General features: G+C 40.3%; 1 protein-coding gene across 17 annotated transcripts in view; it reads left to right on the top strand.

Moving 5' to 3' along the window:
* Positions 1 to 25,485, top strand: part of PCDH15 (protocadherin related 15) — a 790,091-nt gene that overhangs the window by 140,309 nt on the left and 624,297 nt on the right. For 4 of the 17 annotated variants that reach the window (XM_039547286.1, XM_039547283.1, XM_039547282.1 and 1 more), the window contains exon 1: positions 25,020 to 25,233. The exons of 9 other annotated variants lie outside the window; for them this stretch is intronic. Coding sequence is in view for 1 of the 8 variants with exons in the window: in XM_039547274.1 (XP_039403208.1) it covers positions 16,591 to 16,665 (75 nt within the window). In the remaining 7 variants the exon portion in view is untranslated. Of the gene's footprint in view, positions 1 to 3,005; positions 3,078 to 16,590; positions 16,666 to 25,019; positions 25,234 to 25,485 lie in introns of those variants that run through there. 4 more of the 17 variants (XM_039547289.1, XM_039547288.1, XM_039547274.1 and 1 more) reach the window with 3 other exon arrangements.

The raw sequence follows: 25,485 nt of genomic DNA, 5'->3' as shown, positions 1-25,485 counted from the left end.
TGCTTATCAAAATTGTGGAGTGGGTCATCTTGACCCGACGTCGCTAATTGGAAAAAAAAAATCTCTAAATATTATTTATTTTTGCAGTAAAATAAAATATTTGACATATTAATAAATTCTCAGAAATGTATAGAAATGAACATATTCCCTCCTGTGTGCGCACAGGAATTGAAATAATGACATCTTCGTTATTTTATTTGTATTTTTTTCATCTTTTTCATTTTTTTTCCTTGTATTTTTTGTCCCATTTAACTTGGCAGATGACCGCCTAGTTCACCTATATGGACAGGCCGTCCCTGCCACCCTACTCCAAACATACACTTTGGGCTTGGCATAGCTCCAATGACTGACTCACTACATTTATTCCATCCATTTCCTGGGCCCTGGCTTTTAGTCACTAAGATCCCAGTATTCTGAACATCTATGGACATGTTTAAATTTACTACTGAGAGAAGTCCCTACTTATAGTAGAAAAATTAAGCACGTGCATAAGTGATTGCGGCATTGGAGTCTGATCTAACAACTTCACAAAAAAAGTGTCAATCTCAGCTTTTTATATTTTCCCTATTTTTTTTTAGGATCTCTTCCCCGTGCTCTCATTCCATCCTTTTCCCCATATCAGGGTTCTCCATTCACCCCATCATGGGACAGGGTCTTTATACAGACTCCTATTTTCTTTTTCCCCTCCCCACCATTCTTATTTCTCTGAGGGATAAGTCGGTCAGTGTATCATCATATTAAACTCTATTGGGAGGATGTGCAGAGATGATATAGGATAGTGTTAATGGGTTTTACCAACCAGCTGTTTTATCTACAGATAATTTCAGAGGTGCTTTAAGCTGTGACTGTGCTAAACTTATGGCAGGGTCTCTGTGTGTTTCGCCCCCCCCACACACTTTTACTGTTTCAGTTTTCCAATTTTCCCCAAAACCAATAGAATTCTGGCAATTGATGTGGACAACATTCCCTGAAATTTTGAAATTGATCAGATGTGATGTTCAAAAGTTATCATGTTAAAGATAGACAAACATAGTGAAATGCCATCCAGTTGAGTGTAAGGTCTTCATAAGCTTAGGGGGGATCTTGAGTAGGGGGCTGGGAGTGCAGGTGTGATGGCGGCATCATTACAGCTAGTTGTGTCTGGCTCCTTCCTCCGCAGCCCCTTCCCCCCTCTCCTCTCTCAGTCTCACTCCCTCCCTCCTTCCCAGGCATCATCCCTAGCTCTGCTTGCAGGCACTATGGAGAGACTGACTTGCCGCTGGTATTCCAGGGATGAGGTTGGCTCACTGGACACTGGCCAGACTTGGAATGGACTCTGCCTGCAGCACCAAGCCATGGATTCTTGGACTCACCACTTTGCTTGCTGCTGGGCTCTAGGGACTCTTCCTGCTCATCTGCTGCTTGGCAGCCAGGTGTTTCAGTGCCAATCTGGCCGTGGTACGACCAGCAGTGGAGCTGGGCATTGCACACAGGTGGCATGGTGGCTCAGATTTAAGCCCCTCTAGTACTAGCCCCCTAGTTCCCTATCCTGGCCCCAAGTACCCTGTCAGTTAAAGGGGCAGACCACCTTGTTACACCAGTATTTTCAAAATCCCTATTAATGATCATCTAAACAAAATAATAAACTGAAAAAGAAAGTTTTGCTGTTTGGTCCAAAAAAATGTTCAAATGTTGTTTAATTGAGACATGTGAACTCAGCCATTTAAAATGACAGCAACCAATTTGTTCTGTTTTGCTTGTTAAAAGTGCACCGAATGTTGGGGAATTGGGGAATGTCCAAAGAAATTTTGTCCTATTTTTGTTTAATTTCGGCCATTTTAGATATTTAATCCTCATTATCATAAAAGTATGAACAAGGCCTTTTTTTCTTGCTGTTCTAGTGCAACGGGTCATATTGTCCACTGTGGGCCTAAGCAGTTAGTCTCTGCTCTCTGATAATGAGTAAAAACATGGACACAGACTCTAGGGATGAAATCCTGGCCTCATCGAAATCAGTAGTGGAACTCTTTGACAATGAGGCCAAGATTTCACTTAGACAGTACTTCACCGAGAGAGAGCGTTTGTGTTCTTACTAATAAGGTAGGTTTCTTTTTTGGGAGATGGCTTCTTAGAGTTTCTCACCCACATCTTGTATTAAATATTATATATAATTATAGTACTTAACAAATGGTGTGGTTTTACACAAGTCTAATGACAAGTGAAACATTCCTTTCTTGGGGCAAAATTCAGTCTTTATTTCAGTGAAAGTGATTCTTAATGAGAGTTATGTGCACCTATTAAATGATGGAATTTGCCCTTATTGATTTTTTTCAGTTACTAATTTTCAAACATCATGACTCAAATTATATGACAAATTTGCAAAAGTTGTGATACAAAAAAAGTTCATGTTTATAAAATAAACCTTTTTTCCCCTTGTCTAATAATATCCCTGAACATCAATGACTCATCAGACAGTACCAGTGGTGGAATATTTTACTGCATCATATTTATTAGCATTCTTTGCAAAGTTTATGAGCATGACCAGCTTGTCCACAGATTATACAGATTTCACAGTATGTGAAATGTAGAGTTTTAATGTTTATATAATCTCTGTTTTACTCCATCAGCTGAGGTTTGGAAATGTCTAAGAAATATCTGATATACCAGGGATAAAAGGTGAAGTGTCTCCAAAATAAACCTCCCATCGTGCTCAGTAATGGATAGTTATTTTATCTTAACCACGGATTAAAAGTTTGACTCTGTTGTTTCAATAATTCTGCCTTTGTGTTGTCAGGTGGAATGGTAGATAACAGAACTCACAACTTGTTGCATCTGGCTCCCTCATGATTAAAGATCTTCTAAATGCAACAGAATCACTATAGCTATGGCCACTGGTGAGTCAGACTCATAAGAGCAGGCCATGAGTAGGATACAGTGTGCATCTTAACAGCAGCATGGAACCACTATGGAAAAACACAAATTTAATTCTTATTACATTCTATAGGTTTTCTCCCTTCTCCCCTTAGGTTAGATGTCATGACAAGCTGAGCAGGAACATGGGATCAGCCACTATGCAGATCCACAAACCTATGTCTCAGGTACAGGTTGTTTGTAGGACCCTTAAATGCCACTGTGACTGCTGCCTGGACTGATACCTACAGAGAAGCTGCTTTCCCACTCAAGCCACTACGTTTCAGATCCTCCCTGCACAGTGCCCGAGTAAATGTGATTTGTGGGGAAGAGAGAGTCTTAAGTCCACTGTCAGTACACTATAAAGTAGAGTTTCCCAAACTTTTCTTATTGCATACCCCTTTCCAGATCAACCAGCTGCCCACGTACCCCTAGCCTTCTCATCACTGGTACTTTTTTAGTTCTTTATGCTACCTGTTTTAACCATCTGTCCATATTTCATTGTTACATACAGATATAGTTATAGTGTGACATATACAACCAGGAAAAATAAAAAGTTCTGAGCTCAGTTAGTCTGGACAGTTGCTGGGCAACTGAACCCATGCTGTACAGTGATTGGAGGTGAGGGCTTTGTACGTCTGCATCTCTGTGTTTCTGTTCTCATTGGTATATCTTGAAGTAAATTAACTTACTGCATTTTATATGACAAATTCCCACAGTTTTAAAGCTTTGTCTGAATAGCCTATTATGAAAATGCAATACATAAAATAATTAATAAATAAAATCCACCATTACACAATTTCTTCCACGTAAACTCTCACAGATGTTTTTTATACCCCAAGGGGCACATGTACAGTTTGGGAACCCCTGCTGTAAAGGACCTCAGTGATCTGTGAGCTTGAGCATGGCTAAGAATCCAAAGACTGTTGTCTTTCAAATTCTGCAACAGTCTCTCGGTGTTACTTACAAATCACTTAACCTTTTTGTGCCTCATAGTCCATCTGGAAAACTGGGATAGTAAAGAAAATTACATTATTTTTATTGTATTACTTGTATGGTGGTACTGCCTAAAATGTGCTAATCCTTGTACAGATATACAATGGAGTTCCTGCCCCAAAGAATTTGAAAGAAGGTCCACAACTGTCAGGATTGTTATAAACCCATTGGACTCTGGCAGTTTTACAACAAAATCTGTGATAACCCCACCTAGGCCTTGGTTGAGGGAGGCCAAAGGGTTTACGGTGTGATGCCTTGGCACAAGTGCACATTTTACAGGAAGCAAGAAATGACTGTTGTAGAAGGCATTTGGGGCATTGTTGTTGTGCCCCCATGCTTGTGGGACCAGTGTAACATAGATGCATCCCTTCACAAACATAACTCTCTACTGAGTGTTGTGTGGCTCTTTGTTTAGTGTGGCTAACTCATCAGAAGGTATTTTGAAGCAGAGACAGAACAGATTAAAGAAAATAAGTCCTGTTATATGGCAGCTTTCAGGAAATTATGGGGTGTAAGTATATGAGATGATTCTTGGCTTGGCTCTTTTGATCAGAGTAATATTCTCCTTTCTGGAGAATATTAAGTGGCAGCTTTGCCATTTCTAATTCTGGGATGGTAGGAGACAATGAAGTTGAACTGTGAAAAGAACAAGGCCCTGTGACAGGGTAGACTAGACCTGGAAGCTCCTGTTGGAGGCCTTAGGGCACTGCTACACCCATGCCAGGAAAGGAGCAGTGGAGCTAAGTCCTCTGAGCATCCTGGAGAGACTGAGGAGGAAGCAGCCAATCAGGGAGAGACTGCAAAGGGCTAACCAATCAGAGATACTGCAGTGAGCAGCCAAACAGGGCCCAGGAGAGAGAGATAAAAATGGAACTGCAGAGCCAGAGACAATTCTTTGCTGAAGCCAGAAGAGTGCAGATGGTGTTCCTGGCTGGGTAAAGGGAACTGTAGCACCATGAACTGTTCAGTGCTGGCCGGGACTGGAGGAGCAAGAAAGAGCACCTGGCTGGCTGCTGGGACTGAATGCAGAAGAGCCTTGAGGTAAAGGTGAAGCATTGGTGAAAGTTGGGTCTGCAGGTAAGTGGTCCAGGGAACTTAAAGCAGTTTATTTAAAGGGACATAGCATTGTGTGGCTGCTATTCTTAGGGTCCCTGGACTGGGACCAGGGTAGTGAGTGGGCCAGGGTTACCCCCATAGGCCACTTGGGAAGTGGCTTACAATTGGACAGTAATAAACCCCCAGAAGGGAGTCTGAATTGTTAAAAGGCCCAGCTAGAGAGCTGGGACCAGAAGGGCCCAGAGAGGGTGAAACTATTGCCTACAGGAAGGAAGCCCTAGCCTAGGGGTACAGTCTAATACCATGGCTGGGACTGTTAAAGACTTCAGACACACCCAACCAGAAGAGGCACTTGTGAGATGTGGCTGTCACACCATTACAGGCCCACGGAAGTCACTGATTCAATGCTCTAAACTTGCACAGGTATTCTAAATTTCTATGATCAATAAAAACCTGGACTGGATGCTGGGTTTCCTTGAGGTAAAGATGCCATTCCTAGAAGGCTGTTTTGGTGGGGATTCATGTTCTGCAGGGTGAGTTTCTGGGAGTAATAGGCACAGGGACGTAAAATCTGGTTGGCTTCCCCATTGCTTTGCAAGAATACCACTTTAATCGCCATACCAGAGGCACCTGCTTCTACAACAAAAGTTAGTATGGCATATGGATGAGCCAGGGTAGTAGCCAGTGCCACTGGAACAATTTTTATAGTGGGAGAGCTGAGAGCCATTGAACCAAGCTGTAATCTCTTTATATAATGGAAGCCACTTTGAGGTAGGGGGTGGGGCAGTTTCAGCACCTATGGTAGAAGCAGTGGTTAAGGCTAGCTTTAATTGCCCAAAAGCTATTTGGGTTTCAGGAGGGTAATGGAACTAAACATTCTTGCACGGTATGTCCATGACAGGTGTGATCTGCTTTGAGAAATTTGAGATGAACCAACATGAAAAGCCTTTGCAGGTCATGGACATTTCAAGGTGCAGCCCAGTCACAAATAGCCTGGACCTTGAGCGGATCCATCTTAATTTGCTTAGGAGACAGCTAAAACCCAGGACCTCTATAGTCGTTTGATCAAAAGCACATTTTTCTAGTTTAGCATAAAGGCCATGTTGTGACATAGTATCTCTGGGACCATCTTTATGTGGAAATTATGCTGCTCTGAGCATATCATCAAGATAGACTACAATTATTTGTCTACTATACCATATAACACATCATTGAGGAAATGTTGGAAAGTGGCCAGGACATTCATTAGGCCAAATGTCATTACTAAATACATGAAGTGGCCATAATAAGTCCTAAACTCCATTTTCCATTTATCACCCATTCTAATAGGCACAGATAATGTGGATGATGCCTGCAGTGTTGTGTTCTCAATGTGCAGGTGTCTCTCCTGCTTCCACAACAGTTGGTTCTCAGCAGTTAATTATGCAATTTGAGCCCGCAGTGCTTGGTTGTCCATCTGGAGGCAGGCAGCCCACTTGGGCAAACCTGGTTCTTCGCAGAGCTGAGGTTAACTGATTGGCTTCATCCTTGTTCCTTTCCTGGGCCACGTCTGTAGGCACTGGGCTTCACAAACAGTTGGGGCCGAGATATAGGCGGTCAGGTCTAGTGGTTGGAGCAAGAGTTGGGATTTGTGCCAAGGGTCAGAGCTGGAATCAGAGTCAGGAGCTGAGCCAGAGGTTGGAATCAGAGTTGGAGATCAGGGGCAAGAATCAGTACCAAGGTATGAAGGCTGGAACCAGGAGCAGGTCAGGAAAGCAGGAACCAGGAGCAAGGCAGGGAACCAGAACTCGGGCATCAGGAAGAAGGCAGGGTTCAATGTAGCAGCCAGGTAGAGCCCAATTGGGTGGACAACTTCCTTGGCCTCTCTTGTGTTTTAAACAGGAATCCCTGACCAATCAGAGGTCCTGGTATTCCTCCAATTAGGGTCCAGGGGAGGCTGCCCTGATGTAGCTTCAGGTTTCATGGTCTCATCACTTGGTCGGCTAGTAATGAGCTGCTGGGAGGGAACAGAGTGGTGACAGTCAACTAGGAACTCTGCAGACCCATGCTCAAGACCCATGGGGTCCTGAAGCTCATGGTCCATAGCTACAATGGTAAAGCTGTTACAAGAGGAATGGCTTATACAAATAGGTCACATAAGACAGAAATTGATTCACTTATGTTAGACATCAGATTAAAATAGCAGGAAGTAATTGCATGTGATGTATCCAGTTAAATCAGGGCACTTAAAATGATGTTGCACTTAAGGAGGTGAACAAATGGGATTTCTCTCCACAAATAGAGGCTCAACAGGTACTTAACCACGTATCTAACTTTAAGCATTTAACATTGGCTCCAGCAGGACTACTTACATGCTTTATAGTTTGGCATAGGGTAAAGCACCTGCTTGAATCAAGACCAAAGTAGGTACCTTCCCTATTAGAATAGGGCTGTCAAGTGATTAAAAAAATTAATCGTGATTAATCGCACTGTTAACAATAATAAAATGCAATTTATTTAAATATTTTGGATGTTTTCTTAAAATATATCTATTTCAATTACAACACAGAATACGAACTGTACAGTGCTCACTCTAGGTTTATTTGATTACACATATTTTCACTGTAAAAAAGAAGAGTGTTTTTCAACTCACCTAATACAAATACTGTAGTGCAATCTCTTTATCATGAAAATTTAACTTACAAGTGTAGAATGATGTACAAAAAGTAACTGCATTCAAAAATAAAACAATGTAAAACTTTTGAGCCTACAAGTCTACTCAGTTGTAATTTTTGTTCTGCCAGTCGCTCAGAGAAACAAGTTTGTTTACATTTGCAGGAGATGCTGCTGCCTGATTCTTGTTTACAATGTCACCTGAAAGTGAGAACAGGCATTCACATGGCATTGTTGTAGCCAACGTCACAAGATATTTATGTGCCAGATGTGCTAAAGATTCATATGTCCCTTCATGCTTCAGCCGCCATTCCAGAAGACATTGGATATTGTTTGGGCTTTGTGGGTCCCAAACATGGGTCTGTGGGGTTTCCAGTTGACTTTCACCTCCCAGCTAATGAAAGACCTGGTCCCTGCCTTACTATGACAGGATGGGTTTGCATGAATGAATACAGGAATATCATCCAAGATATGTATTAATCCAATCCTAACATTAAGAATTTCAATGTACAAGAATTTTGATTTTGATATCAAAAGTTAGAGCTATCCTAGCATATGTTTGGGTAGTTTTGGAGAAAAATATGAAGAACCTCCCAGATGGTTCCTGATATTTTTATCTCATTTTTCAATACATTCAATATTGTCACAATCACATAGTACCTTCCCCTCTTCTTCGACCCACAGCCCTCAAACATCTGTTAATATATAGCATTTATTTCATCAGCTTCCCTGTATTTACATTCAATATCATTACCAACTGTAACATATAACCTTAAACCATATATTTCAAACATTCTATTTTTCATTTTAGTTCATAATGTATTTTCTGATATACTTAATATCTGCAAAGTTTCCTAGCATTAATTCCTGTCCCATTATTTGTTTAAAGCTATTACTTAACAATATTCCTAATAAACTTAACATACAAATCGTTCTGATGACTTTTGCCGCTTAAACTCTATTTTCCTTATCAAGTATAACAATTGTGCTTTGTTACATTCCAAAGTCATTCTAATTTCCCTTTCTGATATTTACCAGGCCCTTGATTAAATTGTATGCAACTTGAATATTATTAGTCCCCACTTCGTCTTGGTCTCCTGTGCTTGGTTCCAGGATTGAGTTCAGGAACCTTTTATGCTTTTCTTGGTGTATAAAAAGTGTGAGTTTGACCCACCTAATATTCTTTCAGGATGCTGAGGTAAAACATGCACATCAAAACTCTTTCCTATGGAGCTGTTTGTGAACGTCTGTAAATTCATTTCTTTTCCTCCATGCATCCATATAATAGTTTTGATAGAAAGAGACTCAGTTGCCCTCCACGCCTCTCTCTTTCAACTTCCTGGCAGGGTCAAGAATCAAGACCTGGTCCCTGCCATACTATGACAGGATATGGTGTAGTCAAATTTCTGTTATGCGCTGGTATCCCCCATTCCACTGCACCCTTTCAAAGTTAATTTTATCTGATTTGACCAACAGATTTAAAGCTTTTGAAATCCATGCTTCAAAGTATTTTATAGGGTATTTTCTATTGGTCCTCTCTGGCAGTCCTAGAATCTTAATATTTTTTCCATGACCCCTATTTTCCAAATCTTCCACTTTTTCAGTCAGTGCTTTCAGTTGAGACTCCAGAACCATGTCTTTCCTCCCAACCCTGTATGTCCTCCTTAGTACTGGAAATCCTAGAGTCCATGTCTGTAATGGCTGCTACTAGTTTGTTTATTTGACTATTCATTGTGTCCATTTTGTCCTTTATTTTGTTTTCAAACTTGATAAAATGGGTTTCCAGCACCACAGTTAAACCTGTGTCTTCTGACTCCAGCCCATTGGTTTGCATATTATCTTATTTTCTTTCCCTCCTCTTTCCCCCTGTATGTTTTTTTTTTTCATCCAGAGTTGCCAAACACTGCCCACATTTCTGGAATGGACCTATTAACTGTGAGGCCACTTGCTGTTACCCCTCTGTCCTGGCCACTGTATTCTGGCACAGCCACGGCCCTGTGACCATCCAAGGGGGTAGATGGCAATTCCAGTCACCCCACTTTTCATATTTCTAGGAGCACAGTGTACCTCCTGCTGCTACTGTATCACTGAGTTTGGGGGGAAGGAAAGAAGATGATATAGCAACTCCTTGCAGTCCTCTGGGGGCAGTAAGGATGGGCCACCTCTTCATTTATCTTTTTTTGTCTTCCCAGAAAATAAAGAGAACTTGTCTCCTGCTACCAATTTTCCAGGGAATTCAGGGAAGGAGGGAGGCATGTGGGGGTGAAGCCACAGCCTTTCACTGTGTGTGTCCCAGCAGGGAGGCAGATGGATCTCTCGTTCACCTCCAGCAATGCTGACAGCTTGCTCCAATAGGTGGCATGGAGGAAAGCCTGTCTGCTCTAATCTCTGCTCTGCCCCTTCTGCTCTAGTTTCATCTTTCCCCTGCTCTTCTGGACTTAATGAAAGATATAGGGCCTTACTGGAGGGCTCTGCTGAAAAAGTTCCTGAAAACTAAGAAAGGGGTAAGTGGGAGCAACCTGAGTCTGCTCACTCACTGCACCATGGCAGTCACATGACTCCCCTGTCTCTAGACTGTTAGCGAACTCTTTGCAAGTATTCCTTTCCACATCTGATATTCCAAATTTAATATTTGAATTCTGGGATTGATGACATTATATTGTTCAGCATCCCTTCTTTTCTATCACTGTCCTCATCTCAGCATATGAGAATTTTGTAAAGCAAAGTTCCTGACCATGTGTAGTCAAAGATCACAGGGCTGTTTCACAAAAAGAAGGGTATCACTGCTAATCAAATTCAAATTTGGTATTACCTACTACTTTCTTAAACTCCCTCTGCGATGTCAGTTTCCATTCCCAAAGACTGCTAAACCATTGCTGTTTCATCTCAGAAATGGCTGCATATATGTTTTAATTGGGGTGTCCTGAAGCTAACTTAATATTTATTAAATATGTTGTTGTCCTCGGTGATGTATAAGTGCAAAATATAGTTCTTTTAATTACATTATGTATTTGCTTGTTACCAGAGCTGTAATCATTAAGACCTTTTTTGATAGTCGGTCATTTATTTTTGCTCCCAATAAGTTTTTCTATTGATTACTATCTGTCTGCAATGTACATACAGTAATAGATGTGATTTATTTGTTGCCTTTAAACTTAGGTCAAGTACAAAAACAGGGCTCAAATCAGTACTTTTTAAAGCCACAATCTCTTTCCCTGTTAGAAGCAGCTGAGTGTGTATTTTTAAAGTAAAGCTTGATATGGTTTTGATTATTATACTATGTTTTAGGAAAGTCACTGGCTTTACAAATTACACATTGTACTGTTACTGCCATGTATTTTCCTGACTGTCTAATGGTGGAGAAATTAATCAATTGACCATGACTGCATTTCAGCTCATGAATGGTGCACAATTGCATAACTTTTTATAAATGTTTTTTTAAGACAATAAAGGTAGAAACAAAATAGAGATTAGCTACAAGGATGAAGTACACCTCTACCCCGGTATAATCTGACCCGATATAACACAAATTTGGATATAACACAGTAAAGCAGTGCTCCAGGAGGGCTCCAGCACTCCGGCAGATCAAAGCAAGTTCAATATAATGCAGTTTCACCTATAACACTAAGATTTTTTGGCTCCCGAGGACAGCGTTATATCGGGGTAGAGGTGTAATGACAAGTTTCATCTGAACAAAGGATGGTAGAAATTTAATGTATGAAATCTCCTATTGCCTTATGTCACCCCTGTGCTAGGGGAATTTAGGGTTGCATTTGTGCTTGATGGCCAATTTTGAGGCTTTTTTAAAGTGTGAGTTGCCTTTGTAGAAAAACATTATAGTACTGCTGTTTCTCTTTATGTAAAATTTTGTATCCTTTAAAAGTCATTCATTTCTCTGTAGGTCAACATCACTAGCAAGTTAAATACAATATTAGAAAACTATATAAAAGTAAACAGATTACCAGTCTGTGGCCATCCAAAATGTATGCTGATAAATCCTTTATACATCATGGCACCCTGTCATATATTATGATATTTTTATTTACCAGGAACAACTGTAGGCAATTTTAGTGGTATTTTCAATGCATTATTAGTTTTAATTTCTGTCTTGATATTTGAGCAGTTATAGTTCATATAACTTTTAAAAAGCTCTCAAATATGTCTGAAATATGTTTCCTCCACAATATGTGGCATGTACAGAATGCATGATGGTGTATTATGATCTACACATTTTATTGCAATGAGCATATAATTATATTCACACTTTTTCTCCTTTAATAGTAGATCATATTGATTAAAAAAACAAAATGTGCACACTTCTTTGTAAATAACTTCCTGTCCTCCAGTAATATTGCAAAAGAGATATATATGAGTGCTGTGCAAATTAGTGAAAAGCATCATATGATTTTTTTCACTTTTTTAAAGCAATTTTGCTTGTACAGTATATAGCTAAAGTAGCTGAAAATAGCAAGTCTGTTGCCACCATTAAGATTTCTGCCTCTACATTTGCCTCAGGTTCTTTGGGAGTTACCAGAACTAGGCAATATGACATGTTATTCTGGGCTTCCTCTTTACTAACATCAGTGAGACATAAATGTGATTCATTTTGGTTTGTTAGTGTTTTATGAAACTGTTTACATCAGTTGACAGTTCCTCATGAAGCCTAAACAATTTAGCTGCAAAGATGGCTTGGTTTTGCACTCTGATGGTCAGGTATGGTGTCTGATGTGGCATTTCTGAAAATCAGTGAGGCTGAAGGCTTTGAGTTCCTATTGCTATAGAAGACCAACTCCTAGATTGACCACAGTAACTACTGTCATAGTTCAGGGCAACTGCACCTTTATTTCCCCTCAGTGGTCCAGCAACAGTGGCCACTGAGGCTTCCTACTACCCAGCTTTTGGGTGGAGACCTGCATCTGACTCTCTTCTGACCAGAGTATGTCCAGCCTGCACAGTTTCCCTGCCTTTACTGTATACTGACCAGTAGTGTTGCCAACTTTCTAATCGCACAAAACCGAACACCTTTGCCCCACCCCTTCTCCAAGGAACCAGGCCCGCTCACTCCATCCCCCCTCCCTGTGTTGCTTGCTCTCCCCCACTCTCACTCACTTTCACCTGGCTGGGGCAGGCAGTTGGTGTGCAGGAGGGGGTGAGGGCTCTGGCTGAAGGTGTAGGCTCTGGTGTGGGGCCATAAATGAGGGGTTCAGAGTGCAGGAGGGGATTCTGGGCTGGGGCCGGGGGTGGGACTGGGGATCAGGGGTTCTGGGTGGGGGTTCTGACCTGGAGCAGGAGGTTGGGGTGCGGGAGGGGGTTCAGAGTGCAGTCTCTAGCCGGGCGGTGCTTGCCTCAGGGGGCTCTAGAAAGTGTCTGGCTCCTAGGCAGATGGGGCCAGGAGGCTCTGCACACAGATGCCCCCGCCCGCAGGTGCTGCCCCCGCCCGCAGGTGCTGCCCCCACAGCTTTCAATGGCTGTGGTTCCCAGCCAATGGGAGCTGTGGAGCCACTGCTTGGGATGGGGACAGCATGCGGTGCCCCAGTGGCTACACCTTCACCTAGGAGCCAGACATGCGGGCTGCTTCCTGGAGCCATGCAGAGCCTGGGCAGACAGGAAGCCTATCTTAGCCCTGCTTCACCGCCAATTGGACTTTTATTGGCACGGTGCTGACTGGAGCTGCCAGGGTCCCTTTTCGACCAGGTGTTCCAGTCGAAAACCAGATGCCTGGCAACCCTACTGACCAGTTAAGACAGTCTGCCTAAAAAGACCTGCTTGCTTTCTCTTCAGAGACTAACAGAATGATTGCTAGAGATATAAATTCCCTCATGGTTCTTCTTAAGCAAGACTACTTTATTCTTAAAGTAAAGTACAAAGAACTTATGAAAAACAACCTACACACATGCTAAAAAGCTTACTGGATATCACCTCACCATAGGGGGTTCTTTGCAATTACAAGTCCATCAGCTTTCATCAGAACTAGCACACAGTCTTAGTAGGCCTATAGGCAAAGTCCTTGCAATCCTACCCTAAGGATTGGGGCCCACTGTGGACCAGAGGTCCTGTCTGTTTTCTGGATCAGGAAGGAGTAAGTTTAAGAATCAGACTTTTATTCAAAAGTCTTTTTTGGTCCTTTGGTCTAACTAGTGTATACCTATTTCCCCAGGGGGATGGCTTCAAAAGGCTCATAATTGAGGAAGTTCATTAGCAGCCCTCCTCCCACTAGAGCAGGTACATATAATATAATTTCGTATGTGTTGCGATGGCATTTTAAATTCAATGTACCCCAAAGGTATTAACCCTAATTCAGTAAGTTTTATCTTAATTCTATAAAGTTTGTTCAGGATATCACAGAATGTTGGTCACAACAATTAGTAGTAGTAATAATCTTACAACATCCACAGTGTAGTCAGTGCTTTATCACTAGGCTTGGAAGGGTTAGATTTTTATCAGTAAATGTTAGTAAACATCAATTTCAGCATAAACACACAAACCAATGAAAAAAAAATTCCATTGGTGATAACTGAAATTTCCAGGTAGGCAAAGTAAGAAAAATGATGCTTGAGAACTTACTCAAGTTTGATTTAAGGATATTTCAATTTTGATGTGATGTTGACAGTTTGTATTTTAACAGTTATAAAGCTTTAATTTTTTGAATCGGTCTCTACTATCATTAAATAATTATTGTTTGACATGTCCCCCATAATTTCCCACAGCCATGAACATTTAAATTGATAAAAAATAGACAAAATGCTTTAAAAAATCAATATTTGTCAATTATATATTTAAAAATAGTATTTTGCTAAGCCTGTTTATAGCAATGTAAACCCATAGGCCAAAATTTTCAAATGTCATTGGCTTCTAAATCCATATTTAGGATGCTAAGTACGGTACTTTCAGAGGTGTTAAGCATGTGTTACTGCCAGAGACAGCCAAGCCATTTTATTTAGGACCTTAACATTAGGCACCAATATTTGAAAATATTTTCTCTCTCTCTCGCGCGCGCTCTCTCTCTCTCTCTCTCTCGTTAGAGATGAATAGACGGATACATACAGAGATATAGATAGTACTTTTACTGTGCTGCATTTTATTGGCTTTACTGTATAGTTGTGGCACGTTAGTTCTTGTCAAAGTTAGACTCAGGACTCACAGTTTGTCAGACCACTCTGTTTTATTAGCACAGCACTCTGCTAATAACACCCAGATAATGTGAGCCCCATGCAAGACACAAACTATCTTATTTATACAGATAAAAGGGCGAGAACTTGACAAGATAACAAAGTAAGCAGAATCTGATAAGTTTACCTGGGCTAGACATGCATATCTTATTTCCTTACTAATTATGACCGATCTTCTGTTAATGTTTCGCCATTAGCAGCATTGTTTATGCCTAATGTTTCTTTTCCTGGCACCTGTATTTCAACATTTCTTATTTCTGCTTAAAGGTACATACAACATTTCTTTAATCCATTTTTATTTTTACAATATAATTCATTCTACTTTCACATTCTGAAAGTCCTGGATACCATCATCTGATGATCTGGTTTGCCAGGAATGTAAACATTTTTGGAACCTATTTCTAAACACACTTCAAATAGAAGAATCTATCAGTATATACAGAATATTCTGGTTAGAGGCTTTATATTGAATTCTGTTGTGCTTCCCTTTTGTAATCCATTTTAAAGGCTCATACTCAGGCCTTGGCTACACTTGACAGTTACAGCGCTGTTGGTGGCTATAACTCACTCCCCGTCCACACTGGCAAGGCACATACAGTGCTGTATCTCTGTGGCTACAGCGCTGCTTGTATTCCACCTCCCTGAGAGGAATAAAAAATATAGTGCTGCTGCTGCAGTGCTGGGGTGCCAGTGTAAACAGGGAATAATCTTAGTACGCTGTAACTGACCTCCGGAAGCTTCCCATAATCCTTTTAAGCAAAGGTCCCGCTCTTTGTTTTGTTGTGAACTCCGGGCTCCGGAGCTGCTTATCAAAAAAACAAACACAGCTACTGTTTGCTGTGAATGAGCAGAGGTAGGGGGGCTCCCTTTGGAATGCCCACAGCTAGTGTTTGCTTGAGGGAGGGTGGCGGGGTCCCTTTTGGCAGCGGCTGCTTATCTGGTCTGTGAGGAAAAAACAAACAGCTGCTGTTTGCTTTCAGTGAGTGAGAGAGGGGTGGTGGAGGGGGTCGGAACTTGCAAGGCAGCTGCTGACACAGTGTTGGCTCCAAAAATCCACTCTCTCTCTCCCCCACGCTCCCTGTCACACTCCACCCCACCCCACCCCCCTCTTTTGAAAAGCACGTTGCAGCCACTTGAATGCTGGGATAGCTGCTCCCAATGCTGCTGCAGATGCTGCAAATGTGGCCACAACAGTGCGCTGGTAGCTGTCAGTGTGGACAGACTGCAACGCTTTCCCTACTCAGCTGTACGAAGACAGGTTTAACTCCCAGCGCTGTACAGCTGCAAGTGTAGCCATACCCTTTAGGTAGAAATTATTGTTCTTTGAGCTTGGCAACAATGCAAGGCTTACTAAGCATATATAATTGTAATTTAAGTGGAAAATATGAGAAAGGACTTAGACAAAGGCCAGTATTGAGAAATTAGTTTGTTTGCATACAGTACACACAGACTGTTGTAAGTGCTGTGTCATTTGGTAAGATTTTCTGTTTGTATGAGAGGGATGACCTTAAATTGGCCACACGTGTATATACTATTGCTGAGCTGTGTATTCCATTGCATATGGTTTTCCAAGAAGGTAGCTCTTTTTCCTAAATATTAAATACATTTTTCAGGGAAAGAAAAAAACTAGTTTGTTTTTTATACAATCTTTAGGCAGAAATATAATATGATCAAATGATTTTTATAATAAATGCAGCTACTGTAGGAGTGTATTCTCTAGATGTTAATAGCCTTAAATTTCTTCCAGTAGCAGACATTAATCAGTCAGGGATGGGTTATTTTATGTTCTTTAATGGCCTTTCTTGATAGATGGAAATTTTGTTTACAGATTATTCTTCATTGAACTGCCACACACTGCTAGCTATGATTCTTAAGAGATGCTTTCAAAATACAAATTGTGCTGGTAAGAAATCTATTCACTGTTAAATTAAATTAGAAGGCAACATTCATTGCTAGGCATAGGTAATAGAGCAGTATGCTAAGAATACCCTTTCATGTGTCGTCTATAGAGAAAGCAATATTAACTCTACAAGTTGTTTGTACATTTTTATAACAACTTAAAGACCTTTTTTTCTTGTCATTTCTAAACAGCATCATAATGGTTTCTGCACCATTCACATCGTTTCATTCTATTAATTTAATTTCTGATAGTCAATTACTACTTTTGCCTTCTTACAGGTAATATTAATATTCATTTAGAAAACTTATGAAACAAGCATAGATTTTAAATGCTTTCTGGGTGAATTAATCATCCTGAATCGTTAGGGAGAGTTCAGCAGTGTGATGATTTTTTTTTTAAAGTTGTCATGGGAAATGGTTCATTTTATAAAGACATTTTATTTATTGCACATTTCAGTGCAGCATTAGTCAAAGGCTTATAATAAAAGATTAATAATTCATCTAGGTTTTAATGATGTTTTGCATTCATAAATCTTATGGATTTATTAAATATAGGTGGTGGTGTGTTTGTTTTAATTCTAAATTAATAGTCTTATCCTAAAAAGTGGGTGGATGAATGGCTAAAATGTTTGGTTTCAGGATATATCTGTTCTGTGATGCTTTATTTTTATTATCTTTGATTTTGTCTACAGCCAATTGAAACTGTCAATGGTTCAAAGGAAAATCAGAAGGCTGTTGTTTGAATTATATGAAAATGGAAATGTTTGCAGTAAATTCAATTCAGAGATAGACTAAGACTTCGTTTGCTAGATTTTCAATGGAAATGAACTGGAGAAATGGTCTGAATTAAACAGAATGAAATTCAATAAGAACAAATGCAAAGTACTACAGTTCAGAAGGAATATTCAATTGTACTAATTCAAAATGGGAAGTGACTGCCTAGGAAGGAGTACTGCAAAAAAAAGAGAGTATAGTGGATCACAAACTTAAGTATGAGTCAGTAATGTAATAGCATTGCAAAAAAAACAAAACAAAAACAAATCCTCATTCTGGGATATATTATCAGGAGTGTTGTAAGCAAGATACAAAGTATTTCTTCCACTCTACTCACCACTGATACAGCTTCAACTGGAGTACTGTGTCCAACTGAACACCACACTTGTGGTCAAATTGTAAAAAGTCCAGAAGAGAACAAGAAAAATGATTATAAGGCTAGAAAACATGATCTCTGAAGAAGGATTGAAAAAATTGTTTGCTTTGTTAGGAGAAGAAAAGGTTGAGGGAGGAATATAACATTCTTCAAGTATTTGAAAGGTTGTTATAAATACAAGGGTGATAAATTGTTATCCTTAACCACTGAGGACAGGACAAGAGGCAATGGGTTTAAATTGCAGCAAGGAAGATTTAGGTTAGATATTAGGAAAAACTTCCTAACTGTAAGGGTAGTCGAGCACTGGAACGAATTACCCAGTAATGTTGTAGAATAGGGTTTCTCAAACAGGAGTCGCCGCTTGTATAGGGAAAGCTGCTGGAAGTGGCGCGGGCTGAGGGACTTACTGGCCGAAGCTTCCAGCAGCTCCCATTGGCTCAGAGCAGCAATCCACGGCCAGTGGGAGCCGCGATCGGCCAGACCTGCGGACAGGGCAAGTAAACAAACCAGCCCGGCCCACCAGGGGCTTTCCCTACACAAGCAGCGTCCCCTGTTTGAGAAACCCTGTTGTAGAATCTCTGTTACTGGAGGTTTTTCACAGGTTAGACAAAACTGTCAGGGTTGGTCTAGATAATACTTAATCCTGCCACAGGTCATCTAGTCTAGTCCTCTGCGCTACTGAGGTTGTTTCTTTCATCAGAGCAACTACTTTTTAAGTTCAGATTGTGTGTGTGTGTGTGTGTGTGTGTGTGTGTAAAATCTAAACTTAAAAGTAGTTGCTCTCATCAGTTCACTTCCACTGAAAATATGTTTATTTTTCAATTTTTTAAATAAAATTAAATGTGGTATCTTAATATCTGATTAATCCTTTATTGACTGGTAAATACTCTTCCAGGATTTGATGATCTAATATCTATCTCTATCTCTTACTATTATGAGTCAGTAATCAAATTTATTTGCCCTTTCTCTAGCTGCTGCTTAACTATAAATAGAACTACAGGGAAACAAAAAGATAAATTTTAAACAAAATAGTTGTGTGTGTTTTGTGCAGGCTTAATCTACATTTTAAAATCTTTTACTTAACAAGATAGAGGATCTGAAGACCATAATAACTTGTTTGACAGGATTTAAAATCAGCATATTTAATGCTAGGCAAAATGCAAGATGATTTGAAAACTATGTGCTTTATGTATTCAGCATATTTTCTGAGGGTATACAGTTGCTTTCCTCTTCTAATTTGACTTGACTCTTTCTTTGACGATATTCTGGTCAGACAGAAAATGGGCATGAAATAATCCACAGCCCTGATCAAATAGTTGTATTTGAATATTTGTGACTGGCATTATGCCTTTAAGCATGTATACAGTATTACATAAAGTGAGGTGACTTTCAGTCATACTGAATTAAAGTATAGCATAAGCTGATTATAATAATACAATGATAACTGGAGGCTAATTATTCCCAACATATTTTATTTCTTGTTTTAAAAAGTTATGATAGATCACTTTAGCTTAAAATAGTTCACTGTGTTTTACTTTATCTTAAAATAGTGTTTTTGTTTTTCTGTTCCGAGGCATGTGGTTAGACAATCTAGAAAACCTTGTGTGGCTGCAAAGTCTACTAGACAAACTCTTTCTTTCTTTCACTGTATTTGTGCATATGAAATCCAAGAATGTGTTCAGAAAAAGATAGAAGTGTCCGAGATATACTTTTTGATGAATTCAAGCATATTTTCTTTCTCTCTCTCTTTCAAGGGTATAATACTACATTTCTAATGTATATGCTAAGATAACAAATCCCTTCACAGACACAGAAATTAAAGCATTTTACATTTATTGATTAAGTCCCCAAGAGTCTGGGGATGTTGATATTTTACTTATTTATAGGAGGGGTAAACTGAGATACGGGCAAGTAAATGATAAAGAATAGTTATCTTCAACCAGAAGCACAGACTTGTAACAGTGTGCTTTTCATTTAAATTAATTTGATAGACTCCTTATTTTGCATTCATTGTGCAGTCACATAAAACAAGATGCTGCACACAGATAGTATGATACTGCCTTGCAATATTTGAGAAATGATATATGATCCAGTTCAAGTACATATACAGAAAGGGAAAGGAGGGTTGTATATGCAATGTATCTTTAACATTTCCTTAACATAGTGTTTTGTATGACATTTCCTATATAAGCTGTTGAAAGGAAAATGATAGGAAAAAAGCTTCAGTCTCTAGGACTTCTGACTTGAAAAATGTTGGTAAATTCCATAATCTGGAACTATTTGTTTAAACTCCCTCAAAAAGCCATGTCCTATACTCATAAGAAAGTCTACGGGAAAAATCATTCTTATAAAATTGAGTTTTGAATTTTGCAAAACTGAGAAGGTATAGAGTGAAGCTCCCTACTGCTCACGTGGGTTGAAGGAGTGGTTTCTGTGCACTTGCTAGGGTCTGTAGAGGAAAAGCATAGAGGACGTCTCCTACTACAGTGGTTCTCAACAGGGGTATGTGAGGTTGAGGAAAAGAGCACATCTTACTGTGCATCTGTTAAGGAGAACTACAGCGAAGGTTGTTTTACCTTACAAGATTTGCCTTACAAGATGTGCAGTACTGAGATAATGCTCTATGCATCACATACAGGGAAATTGGGAGAATTAGCTATTTAATTTTGCTTTACTTGATTAAGAAATTAGTTGTACAGAATATTTTCTTTTTAGAGGGCTTATCATAGCTCCTATTAGCTGCAAATAATAGAATAGCATCCTCATTGCTCTCCATCCCCAGCAGCCTCAAGAAGGGCTGTTACTTCATTACAAATCTCCCTCTCCTAGGGTCTCTGCTACCATGCGGAGTCATGTTGGAAGGGACTGAAAACAGAGGTTGGCCATTTGTTAGTCTAGCCTCATCCATTCTCAACTCCTGATTTGCCCTCCTTCTCTCCTATTAAAAAATCTGCATGGTGAGCAATCAGGAGCTGGATGACAGGATCCTTTCTCTTTCCTGCTGTCTTCTGCCTTCAAGTGAAATTGGAAAGAGGAAGGAAGAATGGAGGAAATAGTCAATGGAAAAAAAATCTGGCAGACATAAAGGCAGAAAAAAAGAGTAAAATAAATGAAAAGGAAGAACAAAAAACACAGATGATAAAATAGATGCATGCTTTATAGGAAGTTTGATGTCAAAATATAACTACATCAGGAGACGTCTGTGAGATGATATTCTTCAGGAGTAGGGGACTTGGGAGGCCTGGTTGGGACTGGGAGATGGCTACAGGACCCTTTTTTCTGAGGAATAGAGGGAAGGGTTTGGTTAATTGCATAGCATTACATTGCTGATATTGGCACTATGTGTTTTTAGCATATGTTCTAATCTATATATTTCCTGAACATCTGAGTGCATATGGAGTCTATGGTTTTGGAACATATTCATTGTTAAATGTAATAACTTTCCACTGGCAAATTAATCTAATACAGATAAATACAGAGGAGGATTTTTAATTTTTTTTGCATACAATCTTGGCTTTTTGAAATGCAGCAAATTATATTTGATATTTCAGAATCTTGCATGGGAGTGACTACCAAGCTTTGGCTTTCAATTTATTTTGTATCAGTTAATAGTTTTTGGCCTTGAAAAGTCTACATGTTGGTATATGCATGCTGGATTGAAGAGCAATAAAAACAAACAAAAGGAAGTATTTCTTCACACAACACAGTCAACCTGGGGAACTCTTTGCCAGAGGATGCTGTGAAGGCCAAGACTATAACAGGGTTAAAAAATGAACTAGACAAATTCATGGAGGATAGGTCCATCAACGGCTAGTCAGGATGAGTAGGGATGGTGTCCCTAGCCTCTGTTTGCCAGAAGCTGGGAATAAGTGACAGGGAATGGATCACTTGATGATTACATGTTCTGTTCATTCCCTCTGGTGCACTTGGCATTGGCCACTGTCAGAAGACAGGATACTGGGCTAGATGGACCTTTGGTCTGACCCAGTATCACCATTCTTATGTTCTTATCTACACATCTCAGTGCAGATTATTTTGGTTGACTAGCTCTGAGCCTGCTTGGGGAGATGAACTGGTTTCAGATAAATTAATTTTCTGTTCCAGTTGTACCCTATCACTTCAAGATGCTACAACATTGTGTGTGTGTGTGTGTGTGTGTGTGTGTGTGTATAAATACAATGTGACATTGAAGTCTGATATGCCAGCTGCCAAAATTGCAGAGTGCCTCTCTTATTTGATATGCTATAACTGAAGCATCAAGCTGATTTGGAAGTGCCTTCAAGGCATACAGGTAGTGTCCAATTTTCAAATCTCAAGTGCACAACCCGAAGGAAAGCAATATTATTTTTCATGTAATGAGCTTTAGTACATGAACAATTAAGGAAACATAACTGAATTAAGCTAATCAGCAAGATGCAGAAGCTTGCCTCCAGGACTCTGCTGAAGTGAATTTTATCAACAGTTTTTTCTGGTAAGCTAATAGTACCAATGGGTATAGTGGCACAGAGTAGTAATTACACAACTCCAGGGGCCCAGGGTTTTTTTAAATGTTTGATGCTTAAAACAAAGACAGTCTTTTAATTCTGTTAGAAGCAGTTATGATTAGCAGTTGGTGGGGATCTTTGCTTGGGCTATAATTTTCAGGGCACTCAAAAAAAAACCTAGGAACTTGAGGCAGAATATAATATTGTAAAGGTCTCCAATTCTATGTTGGTATATATTACTTCCAACATAGACAGACATTTGTGAGTCCAATCCTCCATGAGCTTGATTCATGCCCTGCGTCCTGCCTTCAGAGAGCCTGTTGTAGGATGAGAATCTTAGTCATGGAGATCACATCTTACCACGCAAGATGAACTGAGGGAACCGGTTCAGATAAAAATAATAACCACTCTGACTCTTCCTCAGAAACTTGATTGACACTGAACCCAAATCTTTTCTGACATTAAAAAACAATTATTTTATACTTTTTTGTTTAAAAGGTCAAATATTATGTAGAACAACATAAGTAAGCATGTGATAAAAATTGTTTGGTAATTTTTGGTAACTAATTGTGATTGCTTTGAATGACTAAAGAGCAACAAACACACACATTTCTTAATTGTGGTGAAGTTCACAGATCTGTTACAATGGATATTTCAGATTCCTTGCAGCTTAGAGAGAGAACCAGATATTGGCAACAGGGGAAATGCCACACACACTCCCAGATGGTGTCTCCTGTTTTATGTGCCCCATGGTGGCAGTTGGCTCAGCCAGACCTCCCTGCTTTAGAGCTTTTGCGAGAGAAATTCCAACTTTATTCAGTTTTTTTTTAACTAAAGACTTGACTCCATAACATGTCCATGTAATTCCTAGCCAAATCCGAAGGCTGTATTTGCCTTTTGGAGGGCGTGTCCCCTCACCTCCACTTCCCCTTCTGAGGAATTTGCAGCAGCTGGTTCCCTGCAGGCTTCAGAGGGTGAACAAGGCAGAGAAAAGCCAGAGACAAAAGGAAAAAATCTGTGTCCTGCTCCCCCTAATTGAGTGTCTCACCAGGGAGCTCAGCTAGGTCTGTAATGCAGTATCCTTCTCACAGCCTAGTCTGGTGGGGTTGCCTTGATCCCCTCTGCTTTCCTGAACATAAAAAGAGCCAGGCAGGATTGGAAAAACTGGCTCAGGCAGTAAGCAGCCTCCCCTCTCCCATCTCCATGAGGGTAATGAAGCCAGGACAACATGCTGGGTGTAAGATCATGTCTAAATAGCTAGAGCTTGCACCAGAAGACTTGCTTCTGACTGGAACTCAGCTGCTTCCTCTCCGGGGGCTATGAATAGGGGGTACCAGAAACACCACTGACACCTGCCAGGACTAGAGTGCAGTAAGCCACCTAAGGGTCCAGCTTCTTCCTTGAACTCCAAGATAGTACCTTTTCTTAGATATGTAGAATGGGCCCATGTTGGGGAGGAGAAAAATGGAACAAATAGAATAGGGCTTTAGACGTTTCAGACAAATTCCCAAAGGAGGTATGCCTTCACATTCCCATTTTACCAACCCATGGACAATTCTTCCATTTTGCATATGGATTACACCTTTCCTCTTTTGCTTTTTTCCAACTTTGATCACTACCATTTGATCTGACAGGTGCTCATCTCTTCCCAGACAGTTTTTCTGATCATGGATCTGTAACAGAGAAAGCTAAAACAAGAAACCAACACATAGAGTGATATGGTTTCTGGAATATCTTGGATTTATGTTAAACATTAACATGAGTGCAGGGGACTGGACTAGATGACCTCTCAAGGTCCCTTCCAGTCTTATGATTCTATGTGGTGTCCTGGAAATCTATCATAAGCCTGTGATGAGGATGAATATTTCATCTCAGAAGGATGTTAGCTGCAGTTAAAGATGGCTCTGAAAAAAAAATGCTGTCATAGAAACAGAAATCCAATTCTTATTCAAATCTATTGGGAATGCTGATCTCCTACTCACATGTACTTCAGTAAACCAGAGTTTATATTAAATATATCCAGTAATTCCTGTTCTCCCCTCCTCCTCTCACCCATAGAGATTGAGATTTGAGGAAGAACACTATTACCCTGACCACAGAACAAAAAGCAAGTTCTGTCATTGGTGGAGCAAAGTTTCCTGTTTCTCTGTATGCACTGACCACCACGGGAAGGTCAACACCAAAACTTGCTTGTCATAATTTCCACAGCTAATCAATTCCAAAGTATTTTAGGAAATATTCTAGGCATCTGTGGGAGGAACACAGCTGATTTGGTGAAAATCAGAAAATGAGAAGGGGGAAGTGAAGGACAGACAGACAGATCCACAGGCATCTAGTTAGCAGATTCAGCTTCATCCAGGTCTGTAATTGTCTGTAGATGAATGTAAATAACTAGATCTAGCATTAACACCTTCAAGCACAATACCCTCCACCATCTCAGATTTGCCCATCATCCAAATAGAGTTTAAAAAGTTGACACTGTGATTGACTTTTCTTCAAGCCAGAGAGAAAAGAAATAACAGAGGTGAGAGGAATGGGAGGTTGGGGGGACATCCCAGACTTAGTGTGGTAAAAGTAGAAAGGGGAGGCACACAGAGCCCCCTGGTCTGAGGATGAGGGTCATGGGATCTGTATTCCTCATGCTGATTTGTCAACCAAAGTGTTAACTGCCTGCCAGCCTGCTCTGCCAGAGCTCATTGGCAACCCCACAACAGCTGGGAGGATAAAAGGGCTATAAGGCAGGAGGGTGGGAAGTTTGCCAGAGAGGTAGAGGGACTGTGGAGAGAAGTGCTTGCCAACAAGTGGGTGAGAAGCTGCCAGAGAAGCCAACACACCAGAGAGAGCAAACAAGAGGCTGGGAAGCCTACAGAGCTGGGAACAGCAAGGGACTTGAGAAGGTTAGCGCTGGGGCTCTGAACAGCGGAACCCAATGGAGCAGGTAGGCCTGAGTTCCCCTGCCACCTCATCAGACTAAGAAGGGAGAGGGAAAATTGACAAGGATTACATATGTGAAACAGTCTCTTCTCCGGCCTCTGTGGGACTGTTAGACTTTTGGGTTCCTTAGTTTTGGATTTTTCTGTTAACTATGAAAGGGGATAGACTGAACAGTGACTTAGTGGGAGAGCTAGGCTAAATAAGACAACAGACTGTTGTTATGCCCCCTTCAGCCTTTTTGATGTCTAGATTGAAG

Source organism: Mauremys reevesii, linkage group 7 (assembly GCF_016161935.1).
Source record: "Mauremys reevesii isolate NIE-2019 linkage group 7, ASM1616193v1, whole genome shotgun sequence".
Taxonomy (NCBI): domain Eukaryota; kingdom Metazoa; phylum Chordata; order Testudines; family Geoemydidae; genus Mauremys; species Mauremys reevesii.
The sequence above is the reverse complement of the archived record's forward strand: the minus strand, read 5'-3'. Positions and strand labels throughout refer to the sequence as shown.